We start from the raw sequence: 22,070 nt of genomic DNA, 5'->3' as shown, positions 1-22,070 counted from the left end.
AAATGTTTATTTAGCAATTTTGATAAGAAATAGCTTAATTTTAGAAATGTTTTTGCTCTTTTTTTCTATATAAAATAGTTGTTTTCTTTTAGAATCACTCATCTTAGCAGTAGGATTTACATGAAAAGAGAAACAAATTAAGTTTGAGTGAAAATGTACATTTTTTGCACTCTCTGGTCAACTGACTCAGTGAATCAAATGACTCAAAAAAGCCGATTCACTTTGGTGAGTGACTCATTAAAACTCAATTCAGTAAAAAGAATCAAATTTACCATCACTAGCTCTTAGGGTCCTGTTGATCTTGTACAGTTTATGCATTCCAGGATCCAGGTATGAGGCATAGGTTTTCTCGTAAGCAACCCAGGCGGTGCAGAGGTTGGTGAGCCTGGCCTCGGAGTCTGTTCTATCTAACAGTAGCTGGTGTTTTGCCCCTCTGGTGTTCCTGCCTAATTCGTTCTGTGCCCCGCTCATGTACTGAGCCATATGCCTGTTCACCTCAGCCACTATAATGCCTGATAGGAGCTTTCATGTTGTACTGAGGCAGGTTATTGGCTGATAGTTGGATGGGACCTGTGGGGATCATCTGGGATCAGGACTGTCCAGCAATCAGTTAGCCATTCTGGGTATCGAATCTACTAGCAGCTGGTTCATTTGTGCAGCCATGCACTCATGAAGTGCAGTCAGCTTCTTCTGCAAGTAGGTGTGCATCATATCAGGGTCTAGTGCTGTCCAACTCTTCATACTGGAGACCCTTTCCTGGATGTCAGCCAGTGTGATGCTCACTGGGAGGTTGCTGTGGTCTGCTCATAGATTCACAAGCCATTGAGCATTGCTGTTATTGGTTGCATACTTCACCCATATGCTCTTCAAATATTGCTCCGGCTCCAGTCTTTTTTTTCATGCCACTGAGAGTACACCTTGGCAGGCTCATTAGAGTGCAGCTGATTTATATACCTCTTCAAGTGGCTGGCCAAGGCTGTGAGTCTTTGCTTGGCAATTGTCCCGAAACCAGCTACAGCTGCTGTCTGCTAGGCCTCATCTTTGTAGTGGACCTTTAGACTACTTTTGTTATTGGTGTTATTTGTTTTGGGTCCAAAAAACGAACATGAAAGCAGCCAGAACGCTAAAGTTCTAAAATATAGTGTCCAAAAAGCAATCTTGTATCTACACATTATGCTGTAAAATGTGACATGAAGATGTGTGCGGGAATGACAAATAATCATTAAGAAAAACAAAAAACAGGACAAATGTAAAAAATTTTGGCATTTGCTTTTAATTCTTTTATTAACTTTTTTAAATTATTTTTTTTATTGTTATTTTGTTTTTAGTATTATTCTTTTTTAAAGGATGATCTATCAATTCGGAAGGAGAGCTGCTCAGGCAAATCAGCATTCACAGCATTCACACTGTTTGACAGCAGTTTTTTTTTTCACAAATGTTGAATTTTCATAGTTTCACCTTTGTTCTTTTACATGTTTCAAAACTAGAAAAAGGTAAATAATTAACATTCCATTCAGATATATTTTATACAGTTCTTGATTCTTTTTCTCTTTCCATTGCAGTGACAACAAAATCAGATCCAAGATCAGCTTTTTAGAGTGTAACTAATTCATTCATGTAGGGAAGCCTCTCATCTTTCTGTTGCAGTCATCTTTCTTAGCTCTGCCTTTTCACTATCAACAAAAAAGCAAAAAAACAAAAAACAAAAAAACAGAAAAGTGGAACTAAAACGACCTAAAGCAGATGCAGTTCTTTAAATAGTAATAGTATTTTAGCTGCTGATGTCTCATCATGAGGACAGAAACACAGAGTTTTGTGACAGAGTCCACCCTACCAAAAGAGACACTGACTTTATTTTTTTGTACTTTCATGTTCAGAGACATCTGAATTAGGTGCATCAACCATCTAAACCACATTTGTCTTCAGATAGTGCTGCTGCCTCTGTGGCTTATAAATTACAGTATTATATTATTTGTTGGTTATAAAATTTCTTTTAAAATCTGACACAAAAAGTAAGAAAATAGGACTGCTTTCTGTCAAAGGAGGGGAGGCTTCCCTTCACCAGGTCATTCACACTATGTTAACGTCATTATTTTGATGTTTCTCATGCATGCATTTGGAATTAACCTCCAAAAATATAATACAAAAATACAGGAACAAGGGATGCAAAAAGAAAAAAAAGCTTCTTCTTTAAAGTAACTGAAGGAAGGCATCAGGAAAGAAAGAGAACAAAGAGGAGAAGACGTTTAAGATAGAGGAAAAGCAAGGCGCCTGGAATGGAGATGTTGCTGCAGAAAATATGGGTTGAAGTTTTAGACCTTAACATGCTAAAACTGACACAAAAAGTTCTCCATGCTAAGCATAAAAGCCTATTTCTTTTTTATCACTGTTTATGGTTTTAAGCTAGTGGACTTAATTATCCAAATAATATAGCCTAATGGCACTAGGACAGAGTAACTAACCATGGTAAGTCTGTTTTTACCAGTTTATTTAAAAAAAAAAAATCTAATAAAGCTAGACCAGTTAATACAGCCGGTGTACAAAAATGCTACATCAATTCTAGCTAGTCAGATCGTTTGAATATAAAATCTAATTTTGTTCCTTACAACACCCACATATAATTTCAGATCACTTTACCCAGACTTGGAGAGCTAGCCAAAATTCACTAAATATCCTGTGAGCAATCAAGCAAATAGCTTTGGAAGTGGTGATGGTGTATTGACTTTACTGACTGTCAGAACTGCCGGTGTCTTATCAGTTTGCTGGTAAGCTGTCGATCTGTTTGCAAAAAAACCTAAATCACTATTGTATCCTGATACTGTCTTTTATTAGGCCTATGAATTCATAACAAGCCTGTAAGCTACATGGTGTACACGACACCCCCAGTTCTCAGAGTGTCACAGACACCAGTATTTTAATGCTTCAGAAAAGAGAAACCACCACAATGAAGATTTTGGAATGAACATGTCTTCATCTTGTCATATGATCTTTTGACTGACCAGGCCAACATAGAACCTATTTGCTTTTCCCTCAACATAGACTTTTATTTGACTTTGTACTTCTTCTCTTGCACACTTAATTCGTGATACTTTTTGAACTAGCCAAAGGGTGCTTTCAAGTAACCTAATCCTCCAAAACTGATAAGGGTGATATTTCTTTGTCTATTTGTTATAACACTTTTCTACTTTTTAGAAACATGTCAGCAACCTCGTTAATTCTCATTTCCATGCAAGACTGGATGTCAGACTGGCTACACTCATGAACCATACTGAAATGAAGAGAATTTAGAATCTAAAGCTATCCATGTTTTCTCAGTGTTGGCACTCGTAATCTGAATTCAGATCATGAAAGTCATGTATATCGGTTAGATTTGGTGAGACAAGCAAAAGGAGTTTCACCACAGTGTTGCAAAAAGAAAAGTTTATCTAGTCCAGACCTAAACTGTCTTAATAATCCTGCTAGCTCAGCCTAAAATGTGAAAAATATTTATGTAAACTTCTGCTCTACATGGGTTAAACTTTTGCACACAGGACCTTTTACCACACCTGAGCCCTGTCACACCACTCACTTTCTAATTTTGTGTTCTTCTAGGATGGGGCCAAATGTACACTACACATTGAAATTTTAACCCATGTCTCAGCCCTGCTGGATTAACTAACCAAAAACCTGACTTAGCTAACTACTTAAAATACTTGTATAGGCTACAAAATTCATTATGGTTTGGGTTTAAAGCAAAAGTAGCACTATTGGCTAGTTAGTGGTCCATCTGGGCACAGGGACATTGTCTAGTTCAGTCTGCAAAGCATTCCTGTCGTACATGTTTTATACACAAACACCTTAACACCTACATATGTACATAACTGGAAATCCTGAAAAATAACATAAACCAGGGAGCCCTGTTCCATTATTACTTTATCCTAAGAACTTCCTACGTGTTTCTACAATCTAACAGTCTTTACTGGCTTTTAATGCTTCATTATGTTTTTAAGTGGGTTAGTGGACAAGTGGTGGCCTGGTTGACACAACATGGCTGATGAATTATGGGAGTGGTTGGCGATGGTGATGAGGTGATGGGGTAAAGCTCACTGTGATACAGGTTTGTGTTCATGTCCCAAAACCTTCCGAAGCATTTTTTCATACGTGTGGAATGGATTAGACATCATTTTGGAAACACCGAAAAGCAAAAATTTAAAATATTCACAAACTGAAGATGTCAGAGAACCAAATATCACAACAAATTTTACTCGTCAAAGACCCATTATGCAGTTTTTGGACTTGTGTTAGTTTTGGAATAGAATCAAAACTATTCCAAGACTTCAAATAAAACATCAGATCACGTCTCCAGTGAGTACAATTGGCATAAGTTTTAAAAACTAATGGATGGATGTTTATCTTGGTGTAGCTACAATACAGTACATAAAATCCTCTTGTTCATTTTGACACGGCTGAAGCTGAAGTAATATACAGTGTTAAGCAAACAACTGATCTAAAACACTGGAACCAATTCTTCTTATCCCATGCAATATCACTAAAGTCAGAGATGCTAGCGCATTGAGTTTAGTCAGAAAAATCTACTTCAAGCCTCCAAGTTAACTTCCACAGAGCCACATGTACTCACTGAATTCCTCGGATTTAGTACTGCAGCATCCTAACATCCTGATGTTTTGACAGAATACTATATACCTGAGATACCCTGGGTTACCACCAAAATTAAGAATCACCATAAATTATGTTGAAAAAAGTAACATTTATTATAAAACATATTGTTATCATCATCCATAACCTCAGCTTCAGCTACCATGGCTGCTAAGCAATAAATGATAAATGTATTGTTTAAATGGATATATACATACATTTTTATTAATCCTAAATATCACAGCAGTATTTCCAAAGCAGAGTCTTGCTATTGATTAGCAAGGCACGGAGAGCAATAATCTAAAGATATAGTACATAAATTCAAATCTCTCAGGATAACGATCAATCTTTTTTTTCTACGTGGCCTCTAATTTTAGCTCTGTGGCTCTTATATAAGCAGACAGGTGAGTTTAGCGACTTCAGCTGAAAGTGCTTGCTTGCCTTCAAATAAACAGATTTTTTCAAATGTTTCATTTTTGACATTTTTCATAGGAAACATGTTTTTCATTATGTTTTGATTTGACGTTTGGTGTCCTACTGTATGTCTGCCATAGAATAAAAAATCTACTCACAGAATTTGAGGCCTCAGGCATCGCCATGTAAAAGCCCACTCCTACCCCTCCATCTACCCCAGTCAGAATGCAGTCAGACACTTTAAAGAAAATAAGAAGGTGAACATGGTCGTCTTTTTCTTCTGTTAAAGTTTTGGGCCTCTCACTGATATTTTTTAACTTTATTTATTGTCTCTTTTTTAGTTGTTTTTAGTTCTGTTTTGTCTCTTGAGGTGATTTTTAATCTCTTTACAGTTATTATGAGCCTCCAACTGTCATTGTAGTCATTATCATCATCACTGTAGACTCTCTGGATCTATTTGTGGGTAAGGGGTGTTCTATTTGTCTTTTTAGTTATTAAAATCTCTCTTTAGTTGTTTTGTACGGCTTTGTAGTTGCCTTTTTTGTCATTTCTTTGACGTTCATGAAATAAGAGATTCTAATAATAATGTAATGCAGCTCAGGAGGTGGAGCAGGTCATCGACTAATCGGGAGATTCAAACCCTGGCTGCTCTAGCCTGCATTTCAGATATACTTGGGTGAGATGATAACCTCAACTTGCTCTTCACTGCATCGATCAGAGTGTGAATGTGAGTGAATGTTAGATTAAAACACTTGGGCATGGGAAAAATACCTTCTGTTATCAGGTGAATGAGGCATGCTGTATAAAGCGCTCTGAGTGCTCGAATAGAAAAGCGCTATACGTATGAACCAGTCCATTTACCCAGCATCATGAGCAAAAATCAATGTATAATAGAGACAACACAGAGCAATTCATATGAATGAAACAGTATAAAAATGAGAGGCACAATTAAAATCCAGATAATTTAACAAACATATTTCTTATAATAATCTTTTTTCTATCTGTCAGAGGAGCATGTCTTACACTTGTGCATACTCTGCTCCTACAGTGTTTCAGCAGACTTTGTTTGACTCAAATAGTGTATTTTGGCACAATTCTCTTTAAATATTTCAAACAACAGTTTTCCCAACCTCTTTTTACTTATTAACTTGTAGCCTAATTTTTCAGCTGGTACACTATTTGCTATGACAGCCTACTAAAGATATCATAAATGGACTCATCAGGCGAGGTCATTAGTAGCCAGCACCTTTGCAGGCTGTTTTTTTCCAAAACTATGGAAACTCCAGGTATAAGTTTCATGAAATGGGCTCATGGATAAGAGTAATATACATGTAGTGATTACATATTTCATTCAGCCAACAAATATTCAAATATGCAACTTGAGAAACTCCACCAAGGTATTTCTTTTTCTTTTTGTCCCTGAACCATTGTGAAAATTAAAGAAAGAGGTTATTCCAGATCAAGACAAAAAGATACACCAAATATACCGAACAGTGATGATGGGGTTGTGTATTTCTCTTAAAGAGTCATTTGTCCAAGCTACACCATGAAATCAAACATCTGCAGATGACATCTTTCAGTGTCTGTCAGACTGTCCCCCTCATCAAGTGTGAGGCATTGTGTACCTTTTCATCTGATGAAGGCATCTGATCAGCTTGGATTACTTTGAGAGTATGTACAAACGAACAAATAAAGCAACAGTAGACCTTCTCCTGAAGTAACCTGAACCCCACACCTCTGATGGTTCTTTGGAAGGTCCTCAAGACCTTGGAAGCAATATTTAGGTCAAGGACAAAGTAACTAAAAGAACAACGTAACCTTTTCAGTTTGACTGCACAGGATAATGACATCTTTGAATGGACAACTTTCAGTCCGGAAACAGCAGTGATTGTAGAGATTAACAGCTAGGGACTCTACTAAGAGGCTTCAATAAGAAGAAGAGATAGTAATAATAAGAAAAAGGCAGAATAGCAGCCAGGTGAAAGGTTGAAGCAATAGCAGAATAAATACTTGCAAAAGTTGAAGAGGACTCCTCTTGGATTTAAGAAAGCTATATTATTGGGTGTCCTAAGACATCTTAAAGAGAACTACACAGGGTTCACCTTTTTTTTCTTAATGGTGTTTTACCATGTTAATCAAATGGATGAAATCGTTATTCCTACACACTTATCTGTACGCATTCTATTGCATATAACATAACATTATTACATTTTCACACACACACACACACAAAACCCAGTTTCTAGCCCTGTTATTCATGAGAGAAAAGAGTGACTTGCAAAAGTCATGCACATTATTCATGCTGATAAACAATGTCAGAAAAATGAATTTCTAATTTGCAATCACTGCCATTTTTTGTCCCTCAAATAGTTTGTAAAAGATGTTTGCCTGCTCAGTTTCACACCTCCAAACAGATATGGTGTGTATGGTCTCCTTTTTCTCTGGGAGGAGGGTGCTCATCCTCCTCCACCATGTTTTCTTAGCTCCTTAGCAGTAAGTAGTTAAAACGTATCTTGGATGATAGTGATGCTACCATTACACTAACAATGCTGAAAGAAAAATTAACTATGCCCCCCTCCCCCCATTAATACAGATTTCCATGCAGATTTTCTAAAGGGGAGGAGCAATAACAATGCAGAGATGCAGTTAAGGGTGGCGGGGGTACTCGGGTAAGATACCATAAAATCTCAAGAAGGAACAAGTGAGAAAGAGGGCCTATCCCATGGCTGTCATCAGTGATGCCTGAAGACAGCCATGTGACCTTATGGCCAGTTTAGTGCCTTTGAGTGTTTCTGTTCATCTCAACTAATGCATCCATCCAAGTGTCTGTAGTCTTTGGGTTACATCATCCGAACTAACATGCTGATGTCTTGCTGAATTTCAAGTCCCCAGATGTTGTCTCGATGCCTCCTGGGAGATTCAGCTAGTATAAAACATAAATGACTGTGTGATGTGCATATAAGTGTGAAAGCTGCTGTTTTTTGATATGTATGAATTGACTTCAGCTTGCTGTTTCTCAGCTGAGATTAACAGGGCAGCCTAGCAGTCGCTGGACATCGTGATAGACTCCCTCACCTTGCATAGTGCTTTGAGTGCCAAAATAATGGATGATTCCTGGGAATCAGTCGCAGTTTATGCAGTCTCTTGGAAAAAAAAGGTAAGTAAAGCAATATGACAACTAAATTACATAAAATTGTGACTAAAACACCGAAGACATCCAGAAGACACGAGGTTTCCACATACAAGACCATCGGGCAGGAAGCCCTCTGGCAGCTCAGCTGAGAGAATCTATGTAGCCATTCACTCTGGAAATCAGTTCAGAGGATGTGAAATTGTTTGGTCTTCCAAGTTAATATGGCTTACATTTACTAACAGCCACTTTCTCCATTAGGTTGCATGTGATGATGGAACTGTGAACACCATTGTTGTTCTTCTCTTTCTCTCTATCTCCCTCCCAGTTTCTACGGTGAATCCCATCAGCAGAGACAGACGAGCAGCAGTTTACAGTTAATAGTTTTCCTCTTCTTGTAGAGGAATGGGTGAGTTTGTTAAAAACTCAGCACTGAAAGGGAAAAAGAAAAGAGAATTTTGTGAGGAGATGAAGTAAATATGTGACACCAGATCTTGGAATAGTCAGTGTGGGGCATCAAAAAGCCTAAAGGCAACAAAATGTGTTAAAGAAAACAATGAAAATGGATGAGCTTTCCTAGTCATTTCTTTCAATGTCTTTCTTATGTTTCAGATTTCATGTGGACCAAATATCATTTACTCATTCATTGTAATGATGCTAATGGCTAAGTAATGCTTTCTTTGCTTTTGGGGTATTTTGGCGACACCAGCAGTTCAAACTTATTCCTAAACCTTGAAAAATGGCATCACCATGGTTACAATAAATCCTTGATTGAATTTATATAACTGAATATACACACACAGCAACTACCAGATATAACAGTAAGTATGTAACTGGCAAACCTGGTTTTATGTTAATATGATTGTTGTTAAGAATGAAAGAATTATTGTGGGTTATTGTATTTGTCAATAACAATTAATTTAATGTATTTAAAGACAAATATCAGTGTCAGAGGAAAAACACAATGATTGCTAAAAAAAGAAAAATGGCATTTATCCTAAACTGATTGGAACAGAAGTTACAAACTAAAGTTGTGATTTTAAAATATTTTTCATTGAATTCTGCTGTACTTGCACATATAATAATCCTTTCCAGTCTTTGAGAAAATTTACAAAAATATAGGAGGGGCAGAGAATTACTGGACTAAATGACATAATTAGTTCCACTTTGACCATTTTCAAAAGTATCACGTTAACAGAATACATCGTGATATGTTTTTCTGTAAAATCTTTTACTTTTGGTGCCTAGCGCGCAGTTTTCTGATGCAGGGATTTGAGCTGATATTTATATCCATGCTTCTGTTGCTGTTTTGTTTGCTTTCCTACACCACTCCTGTTTTACGATGACTAAAACAAAGAGCAAACTGCTTCTGGGTGATTCTCCCAGACAGCCTCCTGTTGGACCTTTTTTGGGGAAAAAAAAGACCTATAATAATTATTTCTCTAATGTCTTAGTCCAGTAGATGATTACTTACATATTTCAAAAATACAATTTCCCACCTCAGGCATTATTAAGCATTCATTTCTCACTAAACTTCACTTTGACTTCAACCCTAATCCAAACAATCTGAACCATGAGTGATCATGATTTATACATTCCTGGAGAAACAATCAGGGACATTATGATAGTCTTGGGGTTGATGGGATGAGTAATATTTCAATATGATATCAGTTCAGTTACCAAAGAAATATAAGGCTCAGCAACAATGGGAAGGGAATTTATTTGGATCTTTAAGGTTCAATATGTTTTGGATTTTTCTTAAAGTTTTCTCTCTTTTTTAAGTACATGGTTGAGTTTTGCTTTTTCTTGATACATTTTGAATTTAACTCTTTTTACCCTCCAAAAATTGTCAGTTGCCTTTCCTGTGGAAAACTAAGTACACCCCATGGTTCAGCACCTTTACAACAACTTTCAAGCAGCTGTAACTTAAAGTAATTGCCTTTATCAGTCTGTCACATTGTTCTCCGGGAACTTTGAACCATGTTTCTTTATGGTGTTGCTTAAGTTTACTTAGGTTTGCAAAACCTTGATTCTTTTCCTTTTCAGCCATTCTGATGTTGGTTTGTTGCACAACCCTATTTGGGCCAGGATTTAGTTATCAGACATAAAACCTTGACTCTAAAATACTTGCTATATACAGTGGGTGGGGCAATTGTTTGATCCCCTGCTGAATGTAAAAGTTTGTTTAAAAAGAAACGGACATTCTCTAATTTCTATGGTCATTTTAATTGATAGAGACAGAATATAAATCACAAATCAAGAAAAACTGCATGACTTATATTTACTTCTTCTTTAACCTCTCCTTTGTTGCCTTGGTTGCCTTGCAACATTTCCCAAACTTAAGATGGGTCTGTATGTGTGCCTTCTTGCAAAGGAGGACCTTGTAAAATATATATCTGCTATGAAATAGGGTAAGCACTTTCCGTGGACAATCTTGTCCCTGACAGGTGGTGGAAAGGTTGGAATGAAATAATCTGATTATGTGGATAGTTATGCTTTAGTCACATAAACCGAAAGTAGGAGTATCTGTCATTTGTTTTGATTGATTGATTGATTATAATCTGTTTGCCACAACCACCAACACAACCAATTTCTGGGAGCAAGAACTCTGCCTTGACTGTAGGCGATCAAATATTTATTTCATTCAATGACATACAAATCATGCGGTGTGGTCAGTCTCCACTTTGGTCTGTGCATCACTTTATGTGATCTGTTCAGATGCAACTTTGCAAACCTAAGCCATACTTGTCTTGATGCATGCTCAATCATCCAGGTAAGGAAATCCCAAAAGGCTGATTCTGTTGACCTGAACGTAGCGTTTTCAGTGGGAGAAACGTTTGGTCACTCATCCAAGTGACTTCTTCTGTGGTCATTGATTGATGGCCTTTGATCAATGAGCTTTGATCAGTGGTTGTTGATCAATGGTCATGCCAATGTGCACATTAATGATCAAGGAACTGACCTTCCAGCCATTGTTCCTTCAGTGGTGCTGGTTTCAGTCGTTGTGTAAATGTGCTGTTTATAAGGTTGGGGAAACAGTCAGCCGAGACTGAAGAAGTCACTTGGATGAGTGACGAAATCAACTTTTTGGGCAAAGCCACACATTTCCTGCCAATCATTACACGCCATACTTTAACTTTTAATCTAACAGAAGCCTGTGGAGTCCGACATGTATGTCTGTATTTGCAGTTACTGTCTTTCCTTTTTGAAATGAACAAACACTTGAATGCTCCAGACCAGCAAATTGAGAACATTTTATAAAGGTGGTCACGCTGTTGACACTGAATCGGATTTGATTAGCAGCACCTGGCTGTTAATTACTACTTAAGCAGAAATCGGTGTACTTAGTTTTTCACATGACTGTATCGTATATCTCTCACTTAAGTCGCTTTTCTCCTTTTCCTTGACTCGGTGTCCCTTTTCAACCTCACACATTCGCTTGGAATTTATTTCTCCATTCTCTGTGGATCTGCATTCCTTTTTGCTCTGTATTGTTTTTGCCCCTGTGCTGCAGATTTTTTAGTGTAGTGTAGTCGCTGTGAGAGTTCCTTTAGCATTACCTATATCTATGTTAGACAATAGAGAAAGATTTGTTTATGTTTGATCTCCAGTGTTGGCTGTAAAAAGTTGTTTGTACATTACGGAAACTGAAACCTGACACATCAACGCAAGGAAATAATAGCCCAAACACACTGAAAAGCAAAGGAGAAAAAAAGATTTCATCACAAAGCTTACAGAGTCCAGCCAACATGCAAGGACACTGATACCACAGCATGAATGTCACACATTTTTCTTTCTGTGACCCACATACACACAGATATGTAACAATATGCAGAGGTCTTCGAGGGGACTATTTACACCTCTGATGGAACAAATACTTATACGACAGACAAGGAGCTGAGAGACACTGAGCTCGGAGACTGAAAGTGAAATTGAAGAGATTCAGCGCTCAAAGCAGAGGACTGCAGCCAATCAGGACTGGATTGGAATTCAGACTAAGAACTGAAAGCAGAACATCTCAGCTGATGTGTCCCGCAAAGCACAGACCAGACCTTGGCCAAATAACAGTAGTTTTGGAATTTTTAAAAATGAATCCCACTTTAACCATCAGACATGCAGTGTTTGCCTTATTTATTAATTTGGCCGCAGTTTGGCCAAATGACAAACTATAAGTCACCTGCACCTGTGTGGGATAGAATAAGCCATAGTTAGTGTTCACAAACACTCTTTGACCCAGGTGTGGTGCTCACAAAGGCTATGAAAAAGAAAGATGAGAAGAACACAATATAAAAAAACAAAGAAGATAACACGATGTCACACCGAAACACAGTATGTGAGGAAGTACACAGAAGAAGCAAACAGTGCAAGAGAGCAATAGTGAGGGACACATTCTTACATGGAGAAGCGATTTGTGCTTCTTTCTTTCCTCCTCCAACACTTTCTGTGTTGCCCAAACTTTTCCTCCTCCATCTCCTCTCTTTGATGCTGCTCAGCTGACAATCCACTCAGGACACGAGTTTTCAACACATTTGTTCATCTGCATCTGTTTACAACATATCATTACCCTCTTTTTTATTCTTTTTATTGTCCATTCCTATCTTCATCCTCAGCGAAGTCCACTGTCAGGCCAATAGTTTTTGTTTTTCCAATGCGAAGGTGCTCTAATTTACACGTTTTCCTTTTTGGCTTCAGTTTTCTGGCTTGAAGAATGGATGGATGGTGTCCCATAGAAAGTGAGATACAGTTACTGGGACAGAGAAGAAAGGTGAGGAGAAATACAAGGAGAAGACAAGGGAGCACATTCGGAAAAACAAAGCAAGGACAGCAGTTTTGTAGAAGGAACCCTAAAACAGAGCACATGGTATTCACAGAAAACCTTTTTCAGTGTTTTTTTCTAGTCCTTCAGTTTGTCATATCTGAGAAAGCATGGGCGACCAGATACAGATGGGCACAGGTTAAGAGAGCTATACCTGAGTAGATGGAGGAAACACAGATCACAAACATGACACAAAGAAAAAGCCAGCGACAATTCACATGAAACACTCTTCAAGCTCTAACTTTTGAGCGTTGCTCCAGCAATAATAGTTCTCACTAGGAATTCACAAATCTTGAGACTTTTAAAACGAAGCAATCAAATAGTCTGTGGTTCATCCAGAAAAACAAAGGGCTTCTATACATTACAAGATACAATGAGCTACTTTCCTAAGACCAGTATAAATCTCCATCATTTTTAAAAATTTGTCATCTTGGCTAAATTATATTGATAGGATTCTTGCATGTGTTAGTCATGGATTGATTACGACTGACTGTAGATGTGGCCCTTTTGACCAATCACATCCATATATTTATGGATTCTATGACAGGAATGGCTTCATGGACTTTCTTTTCCTCTTTACTGGGAAAAGAAAGAAGGGACATCGGGTCACTGGGACATCAAAAGAAGGAAATTGTTTGTATGCTGCTGAAGGAAAGATGGATAATTAGGAATTGCTCTTTGTTCAGAAGGTGCAGCGAATTATTGCATTACAGAGACGTGTCTTTTGGACATATTACAGTTTACAGAACAGGAAAGGGCAGATGGAAACGACACATGACGTGAACACAAAATTAAGGTGCAAATGAATGAAAAGATGAACGGGGGAAATGAAACAATGATGGAAGAAGCTGGATTTTTTAGCATTAGTTCACAGTTACTGTTACTTTTTTGCATATATCTGATAAGTACACAGCTTTCAGAACACTCTTTGTGAACGGAGAAGCTAAAAAAAGAAGAAAAAGCTACAACTGTTAATGTTTACCTTGTAAGTCTCTCAAGAGTGATAAGAAAGCAACAGTAGAAGACGTAACCCCTCCCCATCCTGCAAAAATAAACTTTCCCACCCTCGCCCTGCCCTATTACAGTACCTAACTTGGTCTGGTCTGACCAGTATCATCGTAGCATCTAGTCATGCATAATGTCCATCGACCTCTTCCTGCATTCAGAGGTGACCATTTTTTGTGTTGCATGCTTTTGTTAGTGCATATGCAAGTACCTCAACATATACATCCACGCACATGTGGTAATCTAGACAGTGCCATTAGGCTTGAGACTAAAACGTTATCAAATTAGCATCCTTATTGATTGTGACAGAAACCCATGCAGGTTTATCTACAACACAAACTTTACATATATACACTGTCACAACAAAAGAAACCAAAGGGGAAAAGTGACAGATGCACTCTGTACAAATGGATGCTGGGAAAAGGAGAGGATGAAATGAGGTGTGTAAATGTGTTCCTGGTTTTCATGAATCCCCCAGTGGACTGAAATATCCACGTTATTCATTACTGCACCACAGAGGGGTTGAGCATCAGGATAAACGGGAACAATAGAAAACCTTGCCTGACATAAAACACATAGAATAGCTACACACTTTGGACAAATCTGTACATCACTTTCTTGCCAACGGCAGCTTGAGCAGTTGTGCCTGAAAAACAGCCAGCAGGTGATAAATGAAGTTAGCTTAGCATAAATATTCAAAACTGGGATGCAGTTAACACCTCTAACAAACCTGAAAATTAACCTGAAAATAATAACAAGCTGTCATCATGTTCCCACACTATATTATGTAATGAAACTGGGAGTTGTTATTTTCCTTTCCATCTAAGGTAAGCTCAGACTTTCTAGCCATAGCTCCAAACTTAGCAGCCAGACTGTAGACTGCTGTGGCAAGAAAGTAAACATACATTTAAACATAAACAAGATATTTGTTTAAAAAACAAACAAACAAACAAAAACATACATGAGCATTCAAAAATGATGTCTATAAGCAGTGCTCTCACCTTCTGTAACTCACAGTCTGAATGTAAAAAAGTATGAGGAAGGACATACCTCCCACTGTACACTTATTTTGGTGCAATTTTCTAAATACTCTCTGAATTTTAAAGCAAATTTGCATCATTTTGATTTTTCTTTGATGTGTAAACAAATGAAACATTCTATTCTACTTTCTGCTGGGAGAGAAAAAAGGAGAGAGCAAGAGTTGTGCACAGGGGAATCAAAAAGATACAACTTAACCAACGGACCGTCTTTTTCCAAATGCACTCAAATAAATTTTTCCACAAAAATCTTCATCAGGAATCAAGAAGAACATGTGAGGGGAGATATGTTCTTCCTTGCTGAATTTATTGGCTTTAGTACAGAGGTAGCTGCAGGTCTGGGCACGCATGCACATAAAAACACTGATGCGGACTTTGTCTAGATTGTGTTTTTCTCTGTCCGTCCTTTGTTTGCTGTCTTCTTCCTGTGTGGTTTTTGGCATCTGCTCTTCTTCTACCATGGGCTGTCACTCCAGTAGCCGTTCACTGTACCTCCCACTGAGCAGCCGCAGCCAAAAACAAAGAAGAGATGGAAGGACAGGAGAAGAAGGGTAGGATGGGGTTCAGGAGTAAAAGACAGGCAAAAACAGGGAAAGAACAAGAAGCGAAATGGGGAGAAAACGAAAAATATTGCCACTGGCCACATTAGAGTCAGTGATAGTAGTGATGGTGCAGCAGCAGTGATGGTGGTGGTCTGGTGAACATAAGCCTAAAGAAAACTGCTTCAAACTCTCAGGTGCAGCTGCAATGTCTGGAGCTTTTATAGATAAATCCATCCAGCTATTTTCCTAAGCATCAGGGGTGCTGCAGTCTTTTCCAGCTGTCACAGGGAGAGAGGCAGGGAATACCCCGGAAAGGTGGCTAGTCTATTGCAGGACATTTTTCCACGTACAGAGAAAGGAAAGAAACAGCTAGTTGGAAGATTTGCTGATTTCTTTCCTTTCTTCCAGTAAGTTCATGTCTTCACTGTAGTCAGGGTTAACCCCTACAAACTAAAAGTCACTGCTTCAATGTGTTTCTTTTTATCTACACATAAACATGAGAGCATGCATTTTGTGGTGATGCAGGGGGACAATCAGCTTACAGTCCTGTCAATTCATTGACCCCAGTCTGGTGAAAAAACCCCAAAGAAGCTTTCTTTGTAGTTTTCTTTTTGAAAGTAGTTAACAAAGACAAAGAAACAAGAAAGTGATCATCTCTGATGGCTCAAGCAGATGTAATAAGATCATATGATATGATCAATGACATATTTATATCTATATATGTGTGTGTGTAAAGTTTCAGACCACAGGGAGCACTTATCCCTAGTCCTTGTCCCTGCTGCTTTGTACTTTTAGCTGTGTAAAACTTGACATTCTATAATGTTTGTCCTACATTTATTACGTATAATGAGTTTGTAACTAGCTTTACTGCACAATAGTGCTTGCATGGTTAAATCAGCATAATGTACAATTCTGTTATGGGAAAATACATTATATCTGTACATTATAACTCCTTACTGGTAGGGACAAATGAAAAACCACAGTACTTTGTCCACCATACTAACAGGTCCTTCTATATTAATTACCAGGAAGCAGGAGAAAGGGCACAAGGGCTCAGAAGCTGGTGTTGGAGTTGACATATATGGGAGCCTGTCTCTTTTCGGCTATATTAAATGGTTGATGATGTGTTAGCACATCACCTTCTACAGCAAACAAATTGAAGTTGCAGAGGAGCTACATTAAGGGGCATTTAAATACAAAATACGTTTGCTTCTAAGTCACTTATAGGCTAGTGTATATTCTTATTCTGGAGTAAAAACACACATGCTGCTGTAATATGTTGGTGTCTGTGTGTCACTGTATGCATTCTTAGGCTTCATATTAGAAGATTTCTAACTCCTCTTAGGTGCCAAGGTTAAAGTGTTGATGTACAAGTGCAGTTGAAGTACAGGCAAGGCGTAGCACAGGAAAACTAGAGGTAAACTAACTCTTCTATTATTCTACTGTAAACTAAACTCTATTCATGTTAGTAAGGCAAATTTGCCACATTTATTTCAGTAAGGTTCAGCTAATCTTTCTTGAAATTATTAAATGGGGCCTCTAGGGGCTCCATGAACTTGCATTTATTGTTGTTTCAGATCAAGAACAAAACACAAGGCATGAATGCAGAATGACAGAGCGGCCTGGAAAAACTGTAATTCCTGTGTGTAGGCTTTTTTTTCCATGCAAAAAAAAGCAAAAACAAATAATCAGACAAAAAAATCTTTCTAAATGTTACTGTTGCTGCTGTTGTTGTTAAATCTGGTGGCTATCTGTGGGCTATGCTACAAGATTGAAGGGATGGGTGAATGACATCGCCTGAGGCCGGGCGGCTCAAAGGGTTCAAAGGTGGAATTGGTGATGGGAGTGAGGCGCAGCGGGACGCCTGTCATTCCAGAGATGTTATTGAGGCTACGTGACTTCTCATAACCTGTGGCTACATGAGAATGGCATGCACAGGTAAAAGGTTATGAAGGGTCAGTCATAATAAGATATGAAAACATGAGCATTTTTATGATGAGGCAGATAGATGGAATGGTAGAAAATATTGCCAAGATTTATATTAATAAATGTTATGAGAGCATTGCACATCATATATAGAACATATCAACCATTTTTTACAGTGACAAGAATTTGTAAATGAAACAAATAATAGTATAAAAGGAAAACATCAGAAAATAGGGAACATTTTATAGGCCAAAGGAGGATTTTTGGGAAAACAAAAAAACAGACAGATGAATGGAGAGACAAACAGATGGACAGACAGACACAGACAGACACAGACAAGACAAAACAGGAATATGTGTTACAAAAATTAACTGTCATTGGCCAAAATATCTATACCTACAGAGGGAATCAGTCCAGTGGAAGTAGACAAGGCTCTTTGATGCAAACACAGCATTTGTATATGTGCGCATGCTTTGCAGTACACAGGTGGTAACACATTGTATTCAGGAACAAAAATCACTGCAAGGCTTAGCTGTTTGATGATTTTGGGAAATTCGGAGCAGCTCATTTAGGTAAATCATCTGAAGCTGACCACAATCAATATATATATATAGTCCACCACTGTGTTTAAAAACATCTGGATCTCAGTTTCCAGGGGTTTTAGCCAGTCTACTGGCGATAAACTGCTGTTAACAGTGAATCCGTCAGTTAGAGAGAAAGACAGACAGAGGGCAAAATCCTTTGTGAGTTCAGGTTCAAAGTATACTGCTAGTTTTAAGCTGATCTCATCTATGTTGTTTGATGGTTTCTTTTTCAAGTGTGTCTAAACCTTTCTAGCTGAAGTTAATTTTGAATAAATAAAAAAAACATCACAAGCAGTCTGGCAAGTGTGTTGGGTGATGACATGAGATCACATTGGTATGAGTTAGCAGTAATGTCTCTGGCCATGAAAATGAGGTTACAGAACTAGATGTTTGCTTTTATGTCTGTAGTGAAGTTTCAGATCAAGGTTGGAGTGATCAGCACAAAATTCTCTGGAGCAATCTAAAACAGAAGCTGTGTTGAAAGGAGTTCAGAGGTGTATAAGGAGTAGGCGCACTTCATTTGAATTAATTTAATATTTATGTGGAGAGACATTGAATTTTCACCTCTGTGAATCACCGCCTTACCATGGTGGAGGGTTTTGTGTGATCCCACCTGAGCACATCCTGAAGAAGCTACTTGGCCATGCCCTCTGGTAGGCTGACCACCCAAAGGAGACGCCACAGGGATCGGGTGCATTGTGTCAGGTGGCTAGCTATCGAGGCTGGTTATCAAGGCTGGGACTTCTTCGAGTCTGAGCTAGTGTGTGAGGTATAATGACTAGGTATAGTTGGGCTCAACTCAACGCACAGCTCAGGTTCTGAAAACAGTCTCCTGGAGAGTGGCTGGACTTTGTTCCAGTCTGGAGTTGCCATCGGTGAGAAGCTGTGGAGTTGCTGTACCGGGTGACTTTGTTGTCCTTGTGGGTGACTTCAGTGCTCACATTGGCAATGACAGCGAGACCTGGAGGGACATGACTAGGAGGAATGGCCTCCTAGTCAGGTTTCAGGTGCCTTCACCCGAAACCTGTGCTGATAATGACCCACACCCTTTTTCACACATTGGCTCATGTGACAAGACACATGATCAATAGTGGGTCAATTACCTTCTTAAGGGATAACTTCCACCAGGGCTTAAATACCTTGTTCTCTCCACCATTTTTCTTAGAACAGAAGAAGCTTCTCAGATGAGAGGTGAAACGTCTTCAAGAAACTTAAAGAAGTCCAGACACTTTTCTTTTCAAGCTCCTTAGACTACCATGACTTGGATGACTGAGAACTTACACAGACATATGTACAAATAACAGTTTTTAATGAACACCATGTTTGAAAATAAGGATGTCTATAAGGGCACGTGGGACCAGAAACCCTAGGGCGCAGGTCAATGATCTCTTTGTAATCTTATCATTGCGTCTGCATTTTGGACACATTAGTTGAAGAGAGGAGCTGATCTGTCAACTTGATCCAACTCTGGTATTGAGTTGGATCAAGTTGTGGGAAAAGATGCTGGAAAGACCCAGAACCCCTAAATGTATTGCAAGCTTTTGCTAGGTGTTCCCAGCTTTAACTCGCACTTCCAGCAGAACTTCAACAGCATTCTGAGGGAGGTTGGGGACATTGAGTCTGCACCTCCATTGCTGAGGCTGCCGGAAGGAGCTGCAGCTGCAAAGTGCCTGTCATGGTGGTAAGCCCGGAAACAGATGGTGGACACAGGAGGTGAAGGACACAATCAAGCTGAAGAAGGAGTCCTATTTAACTTGGTTAGCTTCTGGAACTTCAGAAGCAGCTGATGGGTACCGACAGACCAAGCAGAATGTGGCCTGTGAGGTAGCTGACGCCAAAATTAGGGTATGGGAGGAGTTTGGTGAGTTTGGTGAGGCCATGAAACTGCCTCAAAGGGATTCTGGCAAACCGTCAGATGACTCAGGAGGGGAAAGCAGTGTGCTATTCTTGTGGTTTTTAGTGTGGGTGGGATGTTGCTGACTTCACCTGAGGACATAGTTGGACTGTGGAAGAATACGCCGAGGACCTCCTTAGTCCTACTGACACATCTTCCGTAGAGGAAGCAGAGCCTAGACACGAGGTGGATGATTCATCCATCACAGGTAGCAAGGTCTCTGAGGCAGTTAAACACCAACTTCCTAAAGGTTCTGGATGTTGTAGGGCTGTCCCAGTTGACACACCTCTACAACGTTGTGTGGAGATCTGTGGTGCTGCCTCTGGACTAGCAGGTCGGGGCGGGGGTCCCATGTTTAAGAAGGGGTACAAGAGGATGTGCTCCAATACAGGGGGACCACACTCCTTAGCCTCTCTGGAAAGATCTATGCTAGGGTACTGGAGAGGAGAGTTTGGCCGTTAGTCGAATGTCAGATACAGGAGGAAAAAGGTGATTTTAATTGTGTAAGTGGAACACTACACAGAGATTACATCTCTTGGCTGGCCTGGGAATGCAATGTTCCACTGGACAATCTTAACAAGCTGGATGGGGAGTGGGAGGTCTAGGCATCCTGGGTTAGGCAACCAGGCCCAAGATAAGCAGAAAAAAATGGATGGATGCATGAATAATGACATTTTGCATATTCTATAGTTCACAATGTTCACTATTATTATTAGTAGTAGTATTGTGAGTTAACGTGTCAATATTTGCAGATGAACTCTAAATATTCCTGACACTGCAAGTAATCAATACACAAGTGGTAGGTAATTTTTTAATACGAATTTTTTTCCTTCTTTTTTTTGCTTTTACAAAGTAAATAAACATTATTTCTTTCAGTCCTGTACAATGTTGTTTTGTTTTCTAAACAATCTCCTCTGTGATATGTATTGAGAGTGACATTTAAGTATTAAGAGATACCTGTGATCTCAGGACACACTATGCAAAGGCAGCACTATTTCTAAATTTCTACAGACTCACCACAGGCTCACCGTAGGCTTTGTGTTGGGTCACACAATTCACCTACTTATAACGTAATTGATTATAGTCTGATGTAATCCCACCATACCAATTTTTTAACCCGGCTGGCTGTGTGCGTATAGTCAAAACCATTCTTAATCAACACAGTGGCTTTTCCTCTACTTAAATAAAAGAACAGCGCCACCAAGGAATGAGACAGAGCAATAGTGAAAGAGTATATGGAAGAAGGCTGCAACCCATAAAGGCAATGCTTATAGCAATCACAGCGACCTCCCTGAACAGGCTCCAGTAACCATCATTCACACCTACTGGCTAAAGAAGCTGAGTGCACTCCATGATGAACACATGGTAGAACAAATGAATCAGCTGCTAGTAGATGAGACACCCAGAATGGATAACTGAAGACCGGACAGTCCTGATTCCCAAGGATCCCCAGAAGGGACTGGTCCCATCCAACTACAAGCCAATAATCTGCCTCAGCACCACATGGAAGCGCCTGTCAGGCATCATAGCGACTAAGATGAACAGGCGCATGGCTCAATACATGAGCGGGCCACAGAAAGGAATAGGTATACCAGAAGGGCAAAACACAAGCTGCTGGTAGACAGAACAGTTGCTTGAGACTGTAAGACCAGAATGACCAAGCTATGGCTCAATGCCCCATACCTGAATCCTGGAATGCCTAGAACTATACAAGATCAAGATCCCAAAAGAGTTCATCGGGAGCTCAAAGGGGATGTGGCATACACCACTGGAGACCAACTTCATGCCAGTTGTACAAGTTGAACTGAAGAAGTGTAGTCGGAGGGATTGTTGGAGGGAAGGCAGTCAAAACTGACTGGATTGCACTACCAGAAGGCAACACTGAAGACACTGAGGACAGTGCAGAGGGTCAGACAAGTCCTGAAGAGTCAGCTGAACGGGAAGAACAAGATCTGGGCTATCAACACCTACGCCCTACCGGTGATCAGGCACCTTGCTGGGATTATAAGCTGGCCAAAGGAGGAGATAGAAGCAACTGACATCAAGACAAGGAAGCTTCTTACCATTCACCCACCGAGTCCAGCACC

The 22,070-nt window shown here is 39.2% G+C and overlaps 1 protein-coding gene across 2 annotated transcripts in view; it reads right to left on the bottom strand.

Annotated features, from left to right (window-relative positions):
* Positions 1-1,253: 1,253 nt before the first annotated feature.
* Positions 1,254-22,070, bottom strand: part of LOC146575257 (voltage-gated potassium channel KCNC1-like) — a 90,991-nt gene continuing 70,174 nt past the window's right edge. Inside the window, exon 5 of one of the 2 annotated variants that reach the window (XM_085269912.1) lies at positions 1,254-8,611. In XM_085269912.1, coding sequence (XP_085126038.1) covers positions 8,598-8,611 — 14 coding nt within the window. In that variant the 3' untranslated portion in view covers positions 1,254-8,597. Of the gene's footprint in view, positions 8,612-15,443; positions 17,495-22,070 lie in introns of those variants that run through there. The other variant, XM_085269910.1, reaches the window with a different exon arrangement.

Source organism: Mchenga conophoros, linkage group LG4 (assembly GCF_057382185.1).
Source record: "Mchenga conophoros isolate Kocher_MC1m ecotype Shallow Benthic linkage group LG4, M_conophoros_male_GT1.1, whole genome shotgun sequence".
NCBI lineage: Eukaryota > Metazoa > Chordata > Actinopteri > Cichliformes > Cichlidae > Mchenga > Mchenga conophoros.
This window is presented reverse-complemented; position numbering and strand designations above follow the sequence as displayed.